Genomic DNA, 17426 nt, shown 5'->3' with positions numbered 1-17426 from the left:
AAGGGAGACGGGGAGACAGAGAGAGGGAAGAAAGCACAGGTTTATGCATCTCGGTGAGTCAAGGCACGCACACCGCCAAATCCCACTGCATATGCCTCTACCATGCACGTCGGGAGATGGAACATTCCGAGACCCAGCACTCTAGAGCTCCCCGTTAGTAGGCGAAAGCAGACTGGTAGTCGTGGAGCCATGTCCTGGATGGTCTGCCCTGCACACACTTGTGAGCTAAGCTAGTAAGGCTCAAGGCAGGACACCACACAGGTCGAGAAGTGAATTAACTCTGCCAAGGACGTGCAAGTGACACATCGGGGGGACGCGTGGACATCACCTACAGCTCGGGTCTCTTGCTGGCCCTGGCTGACTGCAGGAACGCATCGCGGAGCTGGGCGACGGAGACCTTCGTGTCCAGCAGGCCCACCTCCGACTCGGCCTTGGATGTCTGCAGCTCCGGGTCTCGCCTGGAAGCCGGGGCCGTGGCCTTCGGGGCCTGCAGCTGAGGTGGGCCCGTGTAGTCAGAGAGCGAGCGGGTGAGGACCTTGTGCTTCCTCGTGGGCTCCGCCTCCTTCTTGTGACCTTGGGACACAGACTCGCTCTGAACATACACAACCATTTCGCTTCGGCCCATCCTCTCCGTGGGCTGCTGAGCTGGAGGTGGGCGGGCCAGGCTTTCTGGTTCCTTCTGAGGTTCCGAGGTGACTGTGCTAGTAGCAGGCTTACCCGAGTCCTCGGTTCCAGAGGGGTCTTCCTGGCTTCTCCCGGGCCCACGATCCTCCAAAGCCAAAAGCGCTCTCCTGCTTTTCTCCAGAGCTTCAGAGAAGAGCACGTCGTCCTCTGCTTTTGATTCACAAATATGGAGAACCGGGGTATCTCCTCTCTCACCTTCTAGAACCTTCGAGGGGGGAGGCTTTGTGACAGTCTGGGTGGCTGAGCCCACCCAGCTGTACCTGGATACGCTTTCTGGGGTGTCCGAGGCCGCCAGCGTGATGGTGTGACTGAGATCTGCCGGCTGGACGTAGCTGTGGATGGGCTGTCGTGCAGAGCTGGCCGCCTTGCCCGAGACCCTATTGAAGGCTGAGTTCTCCGACTGAAAGGCCAGGTGATGGCCTGGCACTGGCTGGTGTCTCCTCTGAGTTAAGGACTCGGGGGCAAGTTCAGGGCTGCTGCGAGCACTCCCCTCTCTCACCAGCTTTTCTCTAACTTTAACTCTTTAAGAAAGAAAAAGGATTTAAGTGCAGTAACTGCTTAAGGGGAAGAGAGCATGTGTGTGCAGATCAGAGATGCCCAGAGAACGGAAAAGCATCTCGGGGGCGGGGGCGGGTGGAGTCAGTGTCAGAAACCCACTGTTGTTTGCCAGAGGAAGGGGTCTGAGTTGAGTTTCCAAATGCCAAACTCACCCTTCCTTCTGTAAAGCTAGGAGGGGTCAGATGCTATCCTGGGAGAGAATGGATGCCTTCCAACTAGATGAATACTCAGAAGCCACAGAACGATTCATTAATGGGCACCACGGGTATGCACCAGGGCACGCTGAGGCTGGGCTATGGATTGGTACCCGTTCCACACGGACAGGCCCAGTATAAGGACTAGGGCAGGGGCAGTTTCCAGGCACTTACAAGCCTACAGACCATCTGTCATTTCATTGTCTCCTGCTCGACCTGTTTACCGCTCAAAATTATATTTACATTCAGAAAAGCTGGGTGCTTGTTGGTCTGAGGTCTCAGAACATTTTATTTGTGGTAGTCTTGCATTTATTGAAGATCAGTTGTGTGCAGGCCTCCGGTATGGCTATTAGGCTAATTTCCGCAGTTAGCTCTCCTCTCGTTTGTTCTAAGCTTCTTGGGGTACCTTAGCTAAATCCCTTTGCCGGAGCACCTATTCCCTCTTGCAAGTTAAAGCACAAATTGTAGGCATTTATGAGATATGTATCGAAAGTGATATTTCTGTGAGTCCCTCCTAGTTTTGTGTATGAATACGATTAATAAAAATTGTAGATTCCCACTGAAAAAAAATTTCATTGTCTCCTGTAAATGTCAGAGCATTCGTGATTATTATTATTTTTTATCGAGCTCAAGATATATCAGACGATTACCTCTTTTCAAGCACTTAACAGTCACAAACGTTTTCATGCCATGCAGACTACATATTCAATCATTCAGAAAACATGTGACCAGTTAAGACACCATGACGTCTAGCGATTTGAGCACCAAGAAGAACGTTAGAAAGAAAAGATATTTGTTGCAAGAATTAATGCACTGAACATTTTCTCCCCTCGGAAATTGCCATTAGGCCCTCAGTTAAAAACTAATCTAAAAAGGGAGGGCTCTGGTTGTTTCTAGAGCCATTTAAATATCTGAGAGCAAAACTGAAATCCATTTCAAAAGCTACCAACCTTTTCTTATGACTGTAGCCAAGAGCTCTGGCTGTGGGTCCCAGGAGACCTCTTTTCAAAGCCTGACTCAGCCTGTTCCAGCTGTATGGTCTCAGGTGACCTACCTGCCCCAGCTGCTTTACCTTTTAAATGGAAATAACGTGACGTCTGCAAAGTACGAGGTTTAGTGCTTAGCAAAGAGTAAATGTCCAATAGTGCAAACTAGTTCTTGTTTTTACTTTTTAAAAATACCACAGAGTGAGGAAGAAGAAACCATTCAGACTGCTTAGGAATGGGTTACTTCCTGGGGATAATCTTTAAAATATAAAGAAATGCTTTTGAAGTGGGAAAAGTGATTTCTTGGGGAATGTAAAACCTTTATTTACTTAAGATTACTCAGCAAAAATAATTGCTTCTGATATTTATTTTTTGGAAGGGACTATCTCCTTAAATGACAAAGGCACCCTGCTAAATTTGATATAAACGCCGGCATGTTTTTCAACATAAGACGCAGGATATCTATCTACATTTCATTAAAAAAAAAATCAAAGACCCATAAAAGGCAGTTACTATGAACAATTCAGAGGGGGAAAGAAGGCATTCTGGGTTGTTATTTTTCCCAGAGACTAGCCAGTGCTGGAGGTTTTCATATTTGTAAGCTTTGTTAATCAAAAGGCGGCTGAAATGTGGTTCAAGTTCTCCTGCGGAATGTGTCCTTGTCATCAGAGACAATCTGAATGTTGTCCTCGGCCAAGAACAAAGTGACTGTTAGAAACCCAATATATGGGTGTTTTGTCCTCCCGATGACTTATTCATTCTAACTCCTTCTACCCTCTCCTGCCCCCAACCTTAAAAATGAAACGAGAGGGGGTTTTGTCTGCTTTGCAAACCACATGCCCTAAATGTAGCTGTGCAAATGAACAAACGGCTGAGGGACAGGCAACATGGAAAGGAGGAGGCTGGATGGGCAGGGCAGGGCGGGGCAGGGTAGCTGTCGACAAGATAGGACCCTAGTTGGTTAGCCTGACTCAGGGGGAGGGGAGCAGCCCAGAGAGGCTGGTTACATCCTCACTACCGCCCCTTGCTGGCAGCACGTGAGTGTGAGAAAGGAGAAAAGCCAGAGGTGTAGCCGAAAGATTTTCCCAAAGAGAAGCTAAGGGAAATACTACCGACATTAGCAGGGATTAGGGCAGTAGAAAGAGAAAAGCAAATGATTGGAAAGTAATTTCCAGCAGCCCCTTTGGAACACATGACTTTCAAAAGCCCTGCCACCAAAAAGAGGGCAAAGGAGAGTTAGTTTCGGTGATGTGCGGGACATAAGCCAGCTGGACCAGAGATGCAGTCACTAAACACAAGCCGAGAGCTCGGGAGATACCTGGAAGGCCAGTTGATAAGTGAAGGTGTGTCCCCTTCGGAATCTTTCTGGAGAAACCACTCATGTTTGGGTTTCCCGGTACTATTGTGTACAAAAAACAAAACTTCAGGTAATGTCTATGAAAATGTCGACATATACACAGACTTAATTACTATAATTTAAAACTCTCAAGGCTGATTTTTCTTAAGCAAAGAATAATCCTGGCTTTTGAAAATGTCTAAGCACGTTTTGCCATGGGGTTTCTATTCAGTTCATGGAATTTCTAGGACGTTTGGTTCACTACTGAAATCAAGAGATGGAATAAATATATCTGAAGCCACCAAATAAAGTGGTTTTGGGGTCGCCCACAAATACCAGACAATTCTCTTGTAAGAAGTTGGATTAAAAATATCAATTAATTTATCATCTATAATTGGGTTAAGGGACACTGGTAAAGAGCGAAATATAAAAATAGTGTCCATGCAAAACAATACATATCAAATAAAGGTAATAAATAAAAAGAAATTCAATAAGTTCATATCTTTAATTGCTATTCTATATTTTCCTTTTATATTTGTCATCGAACAATGCAGCCAACGTAACAGTTACCAAATACTAATGCAAGTCCATCTGATAAATGTTTATTGAGTTCCAACTATGTACAAAGCACTGAGCTGGGCTCTGAGAAGTAGCAAAGGTGAATCAGTATCAGGCCAGCCATTAAAAAACTTACACCGTGCTAGGCAGGATAAAATAGGATTTATACATTCACTCCTCAGCGCACAATCGAATATAATGCAAGCCTGCATGTGACAAAGTAATAACGCCAGGCTGAAGATACCTTACCAAAAAATCATAGGCAAGGAAAACCTTGCGGTCATTATGTAAAGCAAGACACAGGAGGAATACTCAAACCACCGACCTGTACCCTCTCACAATGTAAACAGAAAGCATGGAAATTCTACAGGCTAGTTAAAACGTTTACCAGCTCAAAACCTTGCCAACCTACCTGTAAGAGTCCTTCAAGACCAGGCTGGAAACACATTTCAGATCAAAGTAATTTCCAAAAGAATAGAATAATAATTAAAATAAAATTCTCTTACTTTTCTAAAATCATTTTAATTTGGGTTTTGGTTTGAGCTCACAGGCAAGAACCTGTCTATCATCACTACCGTGCATTTTGCTGCGACCACTGAAATCTGTCACAACTAGGTGTGGACGTCTGTTCCCGTCTTGCTACACCCAAAGCAATGACCCCTCCACCCTTCCCCGTCTCCAGTATTATAGCCATTTAGCCCGGGGTAAATTTAAAAAGTCAGATGTATGGGAAGCCATCTTATTTCCAACAATAAAAGGTCTAATTTCTGGACATTTATTTAAACACAGGAATAGTTTGGCGTATCCTCTGTGGCCCGGAAAGGAGGCAACTGATGTGGCTCAGGAAAACAGAGGAAGAAGAGAGAGTGATGGATGCCTGCTTTGGAAAATCGTCAGTTAGTAACTCATATGCCTACCTCCCAGAGTCATTTTAAGGCTCAAATGCTTTTTGTACGATAGAATGCTTTGCAAACTGTGACATATGCTATACAACTTTCTGAATATAACCTTCATTAATCAGAATAAACCTTGGTCAGTATTGCCCTAAAAAATGACCAGGCCACTTATGTGACCAGTAAGTTCTCAGGATGTAATGTACAACGTGGTGAATATAATTAACACTGCTGTATTTTCTACATGAAGGTTGTTAAGAGTAAATCCTAAGAGTTCTCATCACAAGGAAAAATATTTTTTTCCCTTTCTTTGATTCTGTGTCTATATGAAATGATGACATACACTCAGCTTACTCTGGTCATCGTTTCACGACGTGTGTAAGTCGAATCATGACGCTGCACACCTGAAACTTACACAGTGCTGTATGTCAATTACATCTCAACAAAACCAGAAGAAAACAATAAAAACAAAGACAAACAGAAGCAAACAAACTCATCAGGGGGTTGTTCAAGATTATGTTGAGGTCAGCATTTGTAAAATGAAATCATACCCAGACCTGGGGGATCTGCTGGGATCCATCTATCCCTCACAACTTAGATGTGGGACTAGCCAAAAAGCCAAATAACCACTACCATCGTGGTGGACACGCAAATCATGACGCCTCACACACGATAAATACAAACGTACGTGAGAAGGCATGAACGAGTGTGAAGGCGCCACGCGGAGAGCGCCGTAAGCCCTTCACAACGCTGGTCTCCCCCTTGCCTTTCCTCTCCAAGACGACACAGCACTGCACGTCTGTGAGTTCCTGGTGAGTCACCTCCCACTTGTAAGGACAGTGGGTCCAGCCCGAGTCTGCCCTAAGTCAACTCAAAGCAGGAGGGGTTCAGAAGAGCATTTCTCCAAGTAAGGCTTTCAGGACACTCGAGGTGGGCCAAGGCACTTCCTAGGGTGAGGTTTTCTGCCGTCCAATCCAGAAAGAAGGTGGGGCAGGCGGGGGGAGACCTAAGTTTAAAGAAACACTCACCGTCCACAAGGCTGTCCCGGGCGCTTGGTCTGCTCCGTATCACAGAGCGTGGCCGCTTCTCCGCCCCTCTCTGCCTCGCCCACTGCGGCCGCTGGTCGCCCCCCTCACCTGCCCCTCCTTCGCTCCTCACCTTCCTTGTCGACTCCTCCGCCCCGCCTGCCCCTCTAAAGCTCGGGGGCTCCACGGCTCTGTCTCCTTTCCTCCTCAATAATCAAGGCCGTGACGATCTCACCGGCTTTCACTCCCCTGCTGACCATCTGCCAGTGGTTTCTCCCCATCCGCTCCCTCCCTTGAACCCCGGCTCTTGGGTTCACTCCCATTTGGGTACCCAACAGACATCTTAAAGTTTACGTGTCCAAAAAATGAACTCTCGATTTCCCTCCAAACTCAGCGTGTACTGGTGTCTTCCCTATTTCAGCAAATGGCAACGCCCTGCTCTGAGCTGCCCCGGCCAGAAAATGGAGACTCACCTTGAACTCCTCTGTTTCTCTCTTACGTCACATCCAAGCCATCAGCAAATCCCATTCCTTCCCTTCAAAAGACGACCTCCTTTCACGACCTCTGCTGCGCTCACACACGTTCAAGCCACCGCCCTCTCTCACCTAGATTACTGAGATGACCTCTTAATTATTCTACCTGTTTTCACGCTTGCCCACCTACCAGTTCCGCAGCCACAGTAATCGTCTTAAAATGGAAGGCAGATCGGTCACTCTTTTCTCGGAAACCCTTATACGGCGGCACACATCATCTAGAGCAAAACCCAAAGCCCTCACGATGGGCAACAGGTCCCCACCGATCTGCCCACCTCACCCGACACATCTCACCGATGTCACCCCATCACTCCACCCCCCTCCGGGCTCCTGCCTCACTGGTGACTGGGGGTTGCCTCAAACGCTCCACACATGGTGTCCGCTCAGGCCTTTGCAGGGGCTGTTTCTCCCTGGACCCGTCCACCTCCAGAGCTGCATGGCTCGCTGCCTCTCTTTATGTAGGTCTCTGCTCCACTGCTATCTTATCGGAGAGACTTTCCTAACCACTGTATATCAAATAGCAGCCCCAATCGCTTCCTTTTATCATTATTTTAAAAAATTTTAATTATTATCTATTTCTTGAAGTATAGTCGATTTACAATGTTGTGTTACTTTCTCCTGTACAGCAAAGTCGGTTATACATAGATATATATACATTCTTTTAAAAATTCTTTTCCATGACGGTTTATCACAGGATACTGAATATAGTTCCCTGTGCTCTACAGTAGGACCTTGTTGTTGATCCATCCTATGTGTACTAGTTTGCATCTGCTCACCCCAACCTCCCAGTCCATCCCTCCCCCACACCCCTCCCCCTTGGCAGCCACCAGTCTGTTCTCCATGTCTGTGTCAGTCTCTTCCTTTTGATTAAAAGTATGCCTTGGCTCCCCAAAATGGTGACTTGAAGTCCAGCACTGATCTGGCTCATTCACAGGCACCCAAACCTAGGGAACGTAATGGAAGTTTGGGACCAAGTTTTCCACCGTGGAGCACTGCATGGTGGCTAGGGGAGGCCCAGACTCAGATGAAAAGAGACATCATTTTATTAAGGGACAAAATTTATTTCTGGGGCCTGGGAGGCATTGTTTTGAAGATATAATAATAGCAGGTGAGTGTTTTAAAATATGAAAAAAAAAAGAAAAGAGATCACATCTGGAGAGTGGCAATGAAGCCATGGGTTCTTTTCTCTTTGTTTTTTAAATCTTGCATGGATGCTGTTATTTTGTGTCTCTTAACATTATGCTTAACTAGTTTTTAATAATTAACGTTCGGTTAACAAGTTAACCGTGGGAAGGATTAGTGTCATACAAACAGAATGAGTTGAATATACGACACTACCAGCCTACGTATGAGAGCTAAGTGAGGTCCTCACAAAGTCAAGAATCGATGTAGGTGGACAGTGGCACAGCGGTGACGAAACTTTTTCTCTCTGGACGGGGGTAACGCTTACACATTTCCCCATTTCACCAGCGTGTGCCCTTAAAATACTACATGCAGCTGGATGTAAATTATACCTCAGTTTAAAAATATATCACTGTTGGGACATGGAGAACAGACTGGTGGTCGCCAAGGGGGGGTGGGGGAGGGGTGGACTGGGAGCTTGGGGTGAGCAGGTGCAAACTGGTATATACAGGATGGATCAACAACAAGGTCCTCCTGTAGAGCACAGGGGACTATAGTCAATATCCTGTGATAAACCGTCATGGAAAAGAGGATGAAAAAGAATGTAAATGCATGTATAACCGAATCCCTTTGCTGTACCGCAGAAATTAACACAACACTGTCAATCAACTCTACCTCAAAAACTTTAAAAAAATATCTCACCGCCAGATTATAGAGTGAAGCTTTCTCGAGTAATCAAAAGGTAGAAATAGAGTCTTCTTGGGGCAGAAGCAAAATAAACATGTGAGAAAATCAATTTCTTCCAGGCTCCCTCGGGGCTCATCTCAGCGCTAAACGCCAAATGCTGCAATCTCGGCCAAGAAAGGGTGAAAGGGCGGAGGGCTGGAGGGAAGGGCTGAGTCTGCGGCAGGGGCTGGAGTGGCCTTCTGAGGGGGATCAAGTGTCCTGTCCCCGATCCATTTGGGTTTCCACATCTCCTGCTTGGCTTCTAATGAAGTAACCAAGCAAAGTAACGCAGGGATTCAGCTGCCGTGGTCAGAGGCCAGCCTAGAATCAGCCTTTCGGGGCTGGAGACTGCGTCGACAAGGCCCCCAGAGCAGCCGGCGGCTTTTTGGCTCACGTATCACGATCCCTGCTCACAGCTGAACAGTATCTACGCGGACTCAAGACCACGCACAAGGACTCTAAGCCCAGACAAAGTGGAAAGAGCCTGGTAGTATAAGCAAGGGCTACTCCAAGCGTACTCTGCTGACTGCGGCTACTGGTCCACAGTTAGATGACAGGCTTGGACCAGGATGTAAATGACCATCCCTGAGTCCGCTGTGCAGTTCAGTGACATCTTCTTCCCAGCACAACTTTCTTGAGGAAGGAAACGACCCAAGACTTACATTCACTGCAAGTTCCTTATATGTTGTGGGCCGATAAACCATTTGCAGATTGGCTATTTCAGGAGGCACTGCTATTGTCTCTTGACACTTTATGAAGACATGGAAAACAGCAGACCATTCATTCAGAAATGACTGATGGAGCCCCCTGGTATGTGTTAGATGCTGGGAAGGAGATAGGAAAGTGACTGAGACATGGTATCCACCCTTCCTGTAAGGCTTCTACTAAAGCAATGCTATCACTGAGATCAATCATCCTTACCAATCTTACAGACTGGCTTAATACCGGATTCAAGGCGCCATGTTGGGGGGAATCCTGACAAAATCGTGAACATCCTTTTCCGGGTGTGTCAGCTTTGTTGTAGGATGTTGGGCATTTTAAATGTCCCTCTTCCTGAGACATGAGGTGCAGCTGAAGCTGCATTTGTGAGACACCTCATCTGGTTCCCGAGCTCTTTCTCTCCTTTCCCCCTTTTGGCAGAATCATCCTCAACCAGAAGCCAGACTGGTAACACTAGGGCTCCCTGTACCAATTCAAGCTTCAGCTTTATAACCGCGCTGGGAAAAGGACGATCTGATAATGAGAAGAACAGACTGCTTTGGGAATCTAAGCACCAGAGAATGTGTAAGAGACTCCCCAAATGACTCTGGTTTCTACTAAGACAGACAGAAGGTTATACAAACTTGGAGAGGTCAAGAGAGCAGGCAGATGGGAAGGTGGACGCTCTGAACGTGCTCTCATTGGTTGATAGCCCAAGGTGAATGAGCTCCCCAGATGTGATCTGAGCACTGCAGAGCACAGGTGGACCAGTGCTACCTGCGCTATTGACCGTTCATGTTCATTAATGCCCCCTAAGATTGGACTAGCCATTTTGGCAGTCAAGTAAAGAACTTACTGTCAACTAAAACTTCTAGGTCTGTTTCCCAAGAACGGCTATTAAATCAGGTTTCCCCAATCCTGAACTTGTACACTGATTTTTTTTTTCCCCTTCTAAATACAGGACTTTCTTAAATTTCATCTTGTTAGTTTCCAGCCATCGTTCCAGGTACATGTGCTCTCTTGCCTCCATGCTCCTGTTCTCTCTTCCTTCTCTCTCTCTCACCCTCCCTCTAATCTCTTCTCTCTCCATCCCTCCCTCTCCCCGCTCTCTCTTTTTTTCTATCATCAAATTTATTTACACAGTCCCTCCTCCAGAAATCTGACCACCCTATCACTGGTATCTCCCAGATCATCTAATGAAATGCCAAAGAGGACCAAGTTAAGGACGAAGCCCAACTTGGAACCAGAGACTCCATCACCTCATGCCTGGATAATTGCAACCACCCCTTTAGTGACCTCCCTGATTGGAATCAATTCTCCTTCAGACCAATCCCCCCCACCCCTCCAGAGCTATCTTTCTAAAGTACATCATCGAGCATACTCGTTTTAAAATCCTTCAGACACTTCCCGCTGTACTGTCCACAAGGAGAAGGCCAAATGCCTTGTCGTAAGACGCTCCGTGGTTGGTCCCCACCTGGCTCTCCTGCTTCATCCCGTCCCCCTCCTTCTAGGTCACCTGGAGCAGCCTCCCCTCCACGTCTAGCAAACTCACCACATCCTTAAGGACTTGGTTCAACTACGCCCGCTTCTCCAAGGGAGAAGGTTGAATACCTCATCTTGGTATTCCCATGGCACCCAACCTTGAGTTCTATAACCTTATCTACCTCACTGTGTTGTAGTTATCTCCCACACTTAAAAAAAAAATGACATGCCCACCCAAGAGCACAGTGCCTGGCACAAGATAGTTTTCTTAAACTACTTCAGAGCTGAAATTAACCCATAAATCAAGACTTCTGAGGTCTGGGTGGATGGACAGATATCTATTGAGTTTGAGTCCCCCCAGACTATATGTTTTCATTTTGTTTATGAGGATGAGGCTTTTAAATACCTTATGTAAATCCACATAAATGGTTTCTATAATATCCCTGACCTTCTTTCCTAAAGTTTCTAACCTTCAAAGGGCAAAAACAGCAAACCTTCTTTTCCACTATGATGGAAAAGAGAACTGACATTAATAACAAGAGCAGCGTGTCATGGAAAGAACTCTGATGGATTCGGAGACCTTGAATGACCGGATCATGGACTCAGCTATATGGTCTTAATCCAGTTCCTTAAGTTCTTTAATCCTCAGAGTTTTTTTCATGTATAAAATAGATTTTTAAACTAAATAATCTCCCGGGTTACTTCCGGTTCTAAGAGTTTAGAGTTCTTTAATATAGAATATCTATTTTGTGGGGTCCTGGGGTGAGCCAGCTCTCCATAGGGCAGAGGTTACCTCTCAGGAGAGGGCTATAGGATTACTGTGGATGAGATGGTGACCTTGAGTGTAACAGAACTTTTTAACTGATGTGGCAACTGTCTGGCAGAGAATTGTATCACCAAGAAATAAGAATTCACCCAAAGATGTCAAAGACAGGAGTTGCTCTGGGTTTGTATCGCTACGTATACAATAGGATGACGTGCTTTAACTCCCAATAACCTCTAAGAGTTAACAGACAAAAAAGTGCTTCCTGCCACCGAAATGAAGTCAAATCCAGCAGAGTAAAATTAGTTTCACCCTGTGGGTGTCCAGCTCTAATTACATAACAGCTCCTAATTATAAAACGTGACTCAGCTTAGGAAGCACAGTTATTAACTTCGGCATCTCATTAAAATTAAAAGTTTATTTGCTGAAAGTTGTTTGTTTGGAAAAACTGCTGATGATTTCTTTGTATTCATTACCAGTGAATCTGTATGCTAATAGTCATACATATTATGAATGAATATGATGAATGTGCAAAGGCAAAATTCTACATTTTAAAATCTGGCAGACTTTTGCATTTTTAGGACATACCAGCTAGTATTTGGGGTGACACGGTCTTATTTCTTTCAATGGGCAGAAATGGATACTTGCCAGTGAAGGCAGAATAAAATGGAAAAAAAATGGCAATGAGTTAACCATACAAATAGCCCAAAGCTAGAAGAACAGGGCAAGGATTGATGTTTGGGGATACAGGGACTGAGAGGTGAAAGCGATCCTGTGTTGATACAAAAACAGACACGTGAGAAGTACCCAGCGGTCTCCTTAGAGAGTAGATCCTCGGAGATCTCTGTTCTTAGGACATTCTGCCCCAGCGCAGAGTCTCTGTTACGAACCTTCCTGCCCTGGTAGCGACAGGAGCTGACCCGGGAACACAGGTGGTCCAGAGGCAGTTGCCTTCCTCAGCATCTCTCTAATTAACCAAAACAATGAGCTTCAGGCTCTGGAGATGGTTTTTAGATGCAAACCTCTCACTGGGAGATACCCAAACAATCAGAAGTAAAGGATAAAAACTCTAATTCAAAAAGATACGTGCACCCCTGTGTTCATAGCAGCACTATTTACAACAGCCAAGACATGGAAACAACCTGTGTCCATCAACAGATGAATGGATGAAGAAGATGTGGTATATATATGTACACACACACACACACACACACACACACACACACACACACACACACAGGAATATTACTCAGCCTTGAAAAAGAATGAAATAATGCCATTTGCAGCAACGTGGATGGTCCAAGAAATTATGATACTAAGTGAAGTAAGTCAGAAAGAGAAAGACAAATATCACATGACATCACCTATATGTGGAATCTAAAATATGACACAAATGAACATATCTACAAAACAGAAACTGACCTACAGATATAGAGATCAGACTTGTGGTAGCCAAAGGGGAGGTGGGGAGGGAGAGGGATGGACTGGGAATTTGGGCTGAGCAGATGTAAACTATTATGTATATGACGGATAAACCACAAGGTCCTACTGTACAGCACAGGGAACTATATTCAATATCCTGTGATAAATCACAATGAAAAGAATATGAAAAAGAATATATACATGTATAACTGAATAACTAAATATATGTATATGTATCACTGAATATATATATATAACTGAATGTATAACTTTCCTGTATAGCAGAAATTAACACAACTTTGTAAATCAACTAAACTTCAATAAAATTAAAAACAAAACAAAACAAAACAAAAAATGTTTTTTGAATTAAGAAGAAAGAAAGACTGCAGCATAATCCCCCTTCCTTCCTAGTTGGCTAGAGTCTGCATGTCACAGTGTTGCAGAAACAGATCATTCTGGAGGATACCCTGGCCTATCTTCCTGGCCAATGCTCCATTGCCAGGGAAGCCCAGTCTAAACACTCAGTCACCAATGGTGGCTGCCCCCGGTCAAATGCCAGCATCAACTCTGCATGAAACCCCCATCATCATTTTCTGGCCACGAATGAAAGTTTGCTACGTGGGAGAAGGTGTGATGGGGATCCCAGTAGAGTAATAAACAAACAAACAAACAAAAACAAGGGTTTTCCAGAGCAGGTCACCACTAGGAAATTAGGTGTGATTCTCTTCTTTCCAGTCATGTAGGGAAGTAGAGATGCTCAGGAGAACAGCAGCTGGGTGGGACTCGGGGTAGTGAATGAGTCCCTTCACGCACAGAAGTAACCAAGATGGTACATCTTATTGCTTTTAATATTAAGAGATACGCCAAGGAGAAAATTCAACAAGAGCTTTGAATTTAGGATTTCTAATAGAGATCAGATTTTTAAAATTTTGAATAATAATTCATAGGTCCCCGATCCCTTAGAATTGTATTCTAAAATTCACAGTGGCTGAAGTAACAAAGAATGGTTCATATCAGTAACACCACCTCTTCAGAAAACATAGTTCCTGAAATCTCAGACTTACAGGATTTGGCAGAATTTGGGGAATGGCGGTTGGGAGGTGTTTTATGCTCTATTACTGATATAATATAGCATATATATATATACATACACACACACACATATATATGATGTGGTATATATACACTGCTCTGTTACTATGTTCATTCTTAGTTTGCTAGAGAACAATGTTTTCACCTAACTTCCTGGGAAGCTAACAGGATTTCTGAACTGAAGACCCTGTGACTAACATACATACACATACATACATTAACATACACACATACACATACATATGTTCTTTATCATATAAACTGAACATTAAATAATTCTAAAATAAACTTACTACGCAGTTAAATATTGCCCTAGAGATTGTTACTGAGCTTATAATGCTTAAAATTGTACAGTATAGTACAGTGTTAGAACTAATGATTATTCTGTGTGTACATATACTTCTGCGTTAGCATATATGAGAATATACAAAAACTATGCATTCGATATCTGGCTCACATTTGAAATTTAGGACACCACGGGCAGTCTTTTGATGTTATGATTCATGAGTGATGTATTCCTATTGAATTAATGAACAAAAAGAGCCTCTTTCTTGTGAGCACAAAATGAAACGATGGATGGGAATGACTTAATTCAGAGATGAATAAGCTCTACCAAACCCTGGTAGAGCTAGGTGACGAAAGAGTAAAATACAGCAGTGAGAAAAATATTCCATTTCAGTGATAGGACAAATCCATGATTAAGTATGGTATTCAATTGTTTTGTTATTTGTAGCTAATTATTTTTGGTCATTCCTTAATCTTCTAAACTTCTCTGTCACATATTTCTAGGTCAGACACCATCTTATTTTCACTTATGGTTACTGGGTCACCGAGGGTTCTTTGGTTACTGTTTTAGTTCACAAAGTATTTTTTGCCTTTCTTCTCCCCAAATGGAAGTGAGACAACAATGACCTTCTGACACCTGAATTTCCTGGCTCTAGAGGAAGGACAACTAGCAGAATGTTAATCCATTTACACATCCGTCTTTAAAAGATGAATAAATAGAATCATTGCCAAATAAATCCCAATGCTATTTTAACACCATACCTGTCACACATTATTTTCCATCCTTTTTTAATGTAAATACATCTGAGGTATTTTCCTTATATGTATGAAATGATTTGTGTTTCTTGGCCTGTAAGTCATAGAATTGTATGCCTTGAGTGGCTTCAAAAAAAACAAGGCACGTGCTTCCTTGTGAACTCTTTTACAATTTCTCAATACTTTTAAGCCTTTCTTCCGTGAAACTAAGGCGCTGTCAGGCTAAGGCTTACGAAAATTTCCAGGTAACATGCCTCTTCAAATAATCTAGAAGGAAATGGGCTCTTCAGGTTTTAAGTGATATATATTTTTGAATATTGAGATTTTTAACTCACAAAGAACTATTAAGAATCCTGTCATTTTACCTGAAACACTCAACATGGTTTTAATTATTATTACAACTGCTTCAAAATCTCATCTACTATATGTGATCTAGATGGTTAACCTAGACACCATGATAATAAACAGTCTGCATGATACGGCACTCAGAAATTAGATTCCTTATTATTTTTTAACCCATGTAACCAAACTGCGATGTTAAGTTTGTTTGTCCTGCTCACACAGCCCGTGAAGAGTTTGCTTTGATAGAGGGTAACTAACCCCAAAACAATGCTTCTACTACGAGAAGCAAATTTCCCAAACAACAGACTTACCTTTCAAAGTACGAGACAATAGGTCCCTAAATTTCAAGCAGTTAAGTTCGAAGGCCGAACAAAGGCCCTCAAAATACAATCAGGATCCATACGATTGAATTCTCTTAGACACTAATATCCCTAAATATTCTAGTATAGACGATCAAGCAAGTGGTGACAGGTCTTGAGGTCCATATACTTCAATAACTAAAATAAGCTGCTTTAGATATATAACTGCCATATGAAGACGACCATATTTACTGCTCTGTTCCAATGTGGAATAAACAGGAGTATTTTCCAACATCCTTTTTTTCTTCCAGAATAAATTTGCTTTATCTTGGGTTCTCATCCTTCCTCAATTCACCTGCAGAGCTAATGCTTGTTTGAACTGAAAAAATACACATCGGGGTCTGTCTAGACAATTACCCCAGACCGTTACGTAGGATGTTTAAGTAGATTGCATTTTAATTGGTCATCACACTTATTAGATTTAAATATCTAAACTGAACTTAAATTTAAATTTAGATATTTAAATTGAGAAAGAAACACATATCCTCTCTGGCGCTTGACTTTTTGATTTTATTCCTTTTCTGATTTTCCATAGGTTGACCCTATGACACAGCGATTTCTCCTACTGGCTGATCTTTTCAATGAGGTGCTCGCGCGTACACACAGCTGTTTTCTTAGCGTGCCAATATACTTATAAAACATATGTTACAGTTATATTCAGCGTATATTACAGTCACACTTCATACCCTAAACTGAGACCCAGTGGAAATTGGTTAGTAGTGTCCTTCTGCTTTGTGACTTTAAATGACTGCAACAAAAACAATCGCCCCAAAGTTTTGGGTATGATCACAGAAAAACAAAGAAAAAGACAGTTGTTAAAGGCAAGCGAGAAACACCATAAGAAGAAAGGTCATGAGGAGGACCTTCAAGACGTGGCAATCACCTTCCTCCCCACAGATACATCAGAAATACATCTCCATGTGGAACAACTCCTACAGAACACCTACTGAACGCTGGCAGAAGACCTCACACTTCCCAAAAGGCAAGAAACTCCCCACGTACCTGGCCGTGTGGCTGACAGGGTCTTGGTGCTCCGGCCGGGTGTCAGGCCTGAGCCTCCGAGGAGGGAGAGCCGAGTTCAGGACACTGGTCCACCAGAGACCTCCCAGCTCCAAGTAATATCAATCGGTGAGAACTCTCCTAGAGAGCTGTCTCAACGCTAAGACCCAGCTCCACTCAATGACCAGCAAGCTCCAGTGCTGGACACCCCATGCCAAACAACTAGCAAGACAGGAACACAACCCCACCCATTAGCAGAGGGGCTGCCTAAAATCATGCTGGGTTCAGAGACACCCGGAAGCCTACACAACTCACTGAACCAACCTTACCCACTGGGGGCAGACACCAAAAACAATGGGAACTACGATCCTGCAGCCTGCAAAAAGGAGACCCCAAACACAGTAAGTTAAGCAAAATGAGAAGAAAGAGGAATACGCAGCAGATGAAGGAGCAAGGAAGAAACCCACCAGACCTAACAAATGAAGAGGAAATAGGCAGTCTACCTGAAAAAGAATTCAGAGTAATGATAGTAAAGATGATCCAAAATCTTGGAAATAGAATGGAGAAAATACAAGAAACGTTTAACAAGGACCTAGAAGAACTAAAGAGCAA

General features: G+C 43.8%; 1 protein-coding gene across 14 annotated transcripts in view; it reads right to left on the bottom strand.

Annotated features, from left to right (window-relative positions):
• The window catches only part of SVIL (supervillin), a 242629-nt gene that overhangs the window by 64849 nt on the left and 160354 nt on the right, over positions 1-17426 (bottom strand). For 13 of the 14 annotated variants that reach the window (XM_055087714.1, XM_028495943.2, XM_055087713.1 and 10 more), the window contains 2 exons: positions 3741-3821; positions 333-1205 (listed from right to left, as the gene is read on the bottom strand). In XM_055087714.1, coding sequence (XP_054943689.1) covers positions 333-1205; positions 3741-3821 — 954 coding nt within the window. The remainder of the gene's footprint in view (positions 1-332; positions 1206-3740; positions 3822-17426) is intronic. The other variant, XM_028495939.1, reaches the window with a different exon arrangement.

Source organism: Physeter macrocephalus, chromosome 11 (genome assembly GCF_002837175.3).
Source record: "Physeter macrocephalus isolate SW-GA chromosome 11, ASM283717v5, whole genome shotgun sequence".
Taxonomy (NCBI): Eukaryota; Metazoa; Chordata; class Mammalia; order Artiodactyla; family Physeteridae; genus Physeter; species Physeter macrocephalus.
Note: the sequence above shows the minus strand (reverse complement) of the source record. Positions and strands in the feature narration are given on the sequence as shown.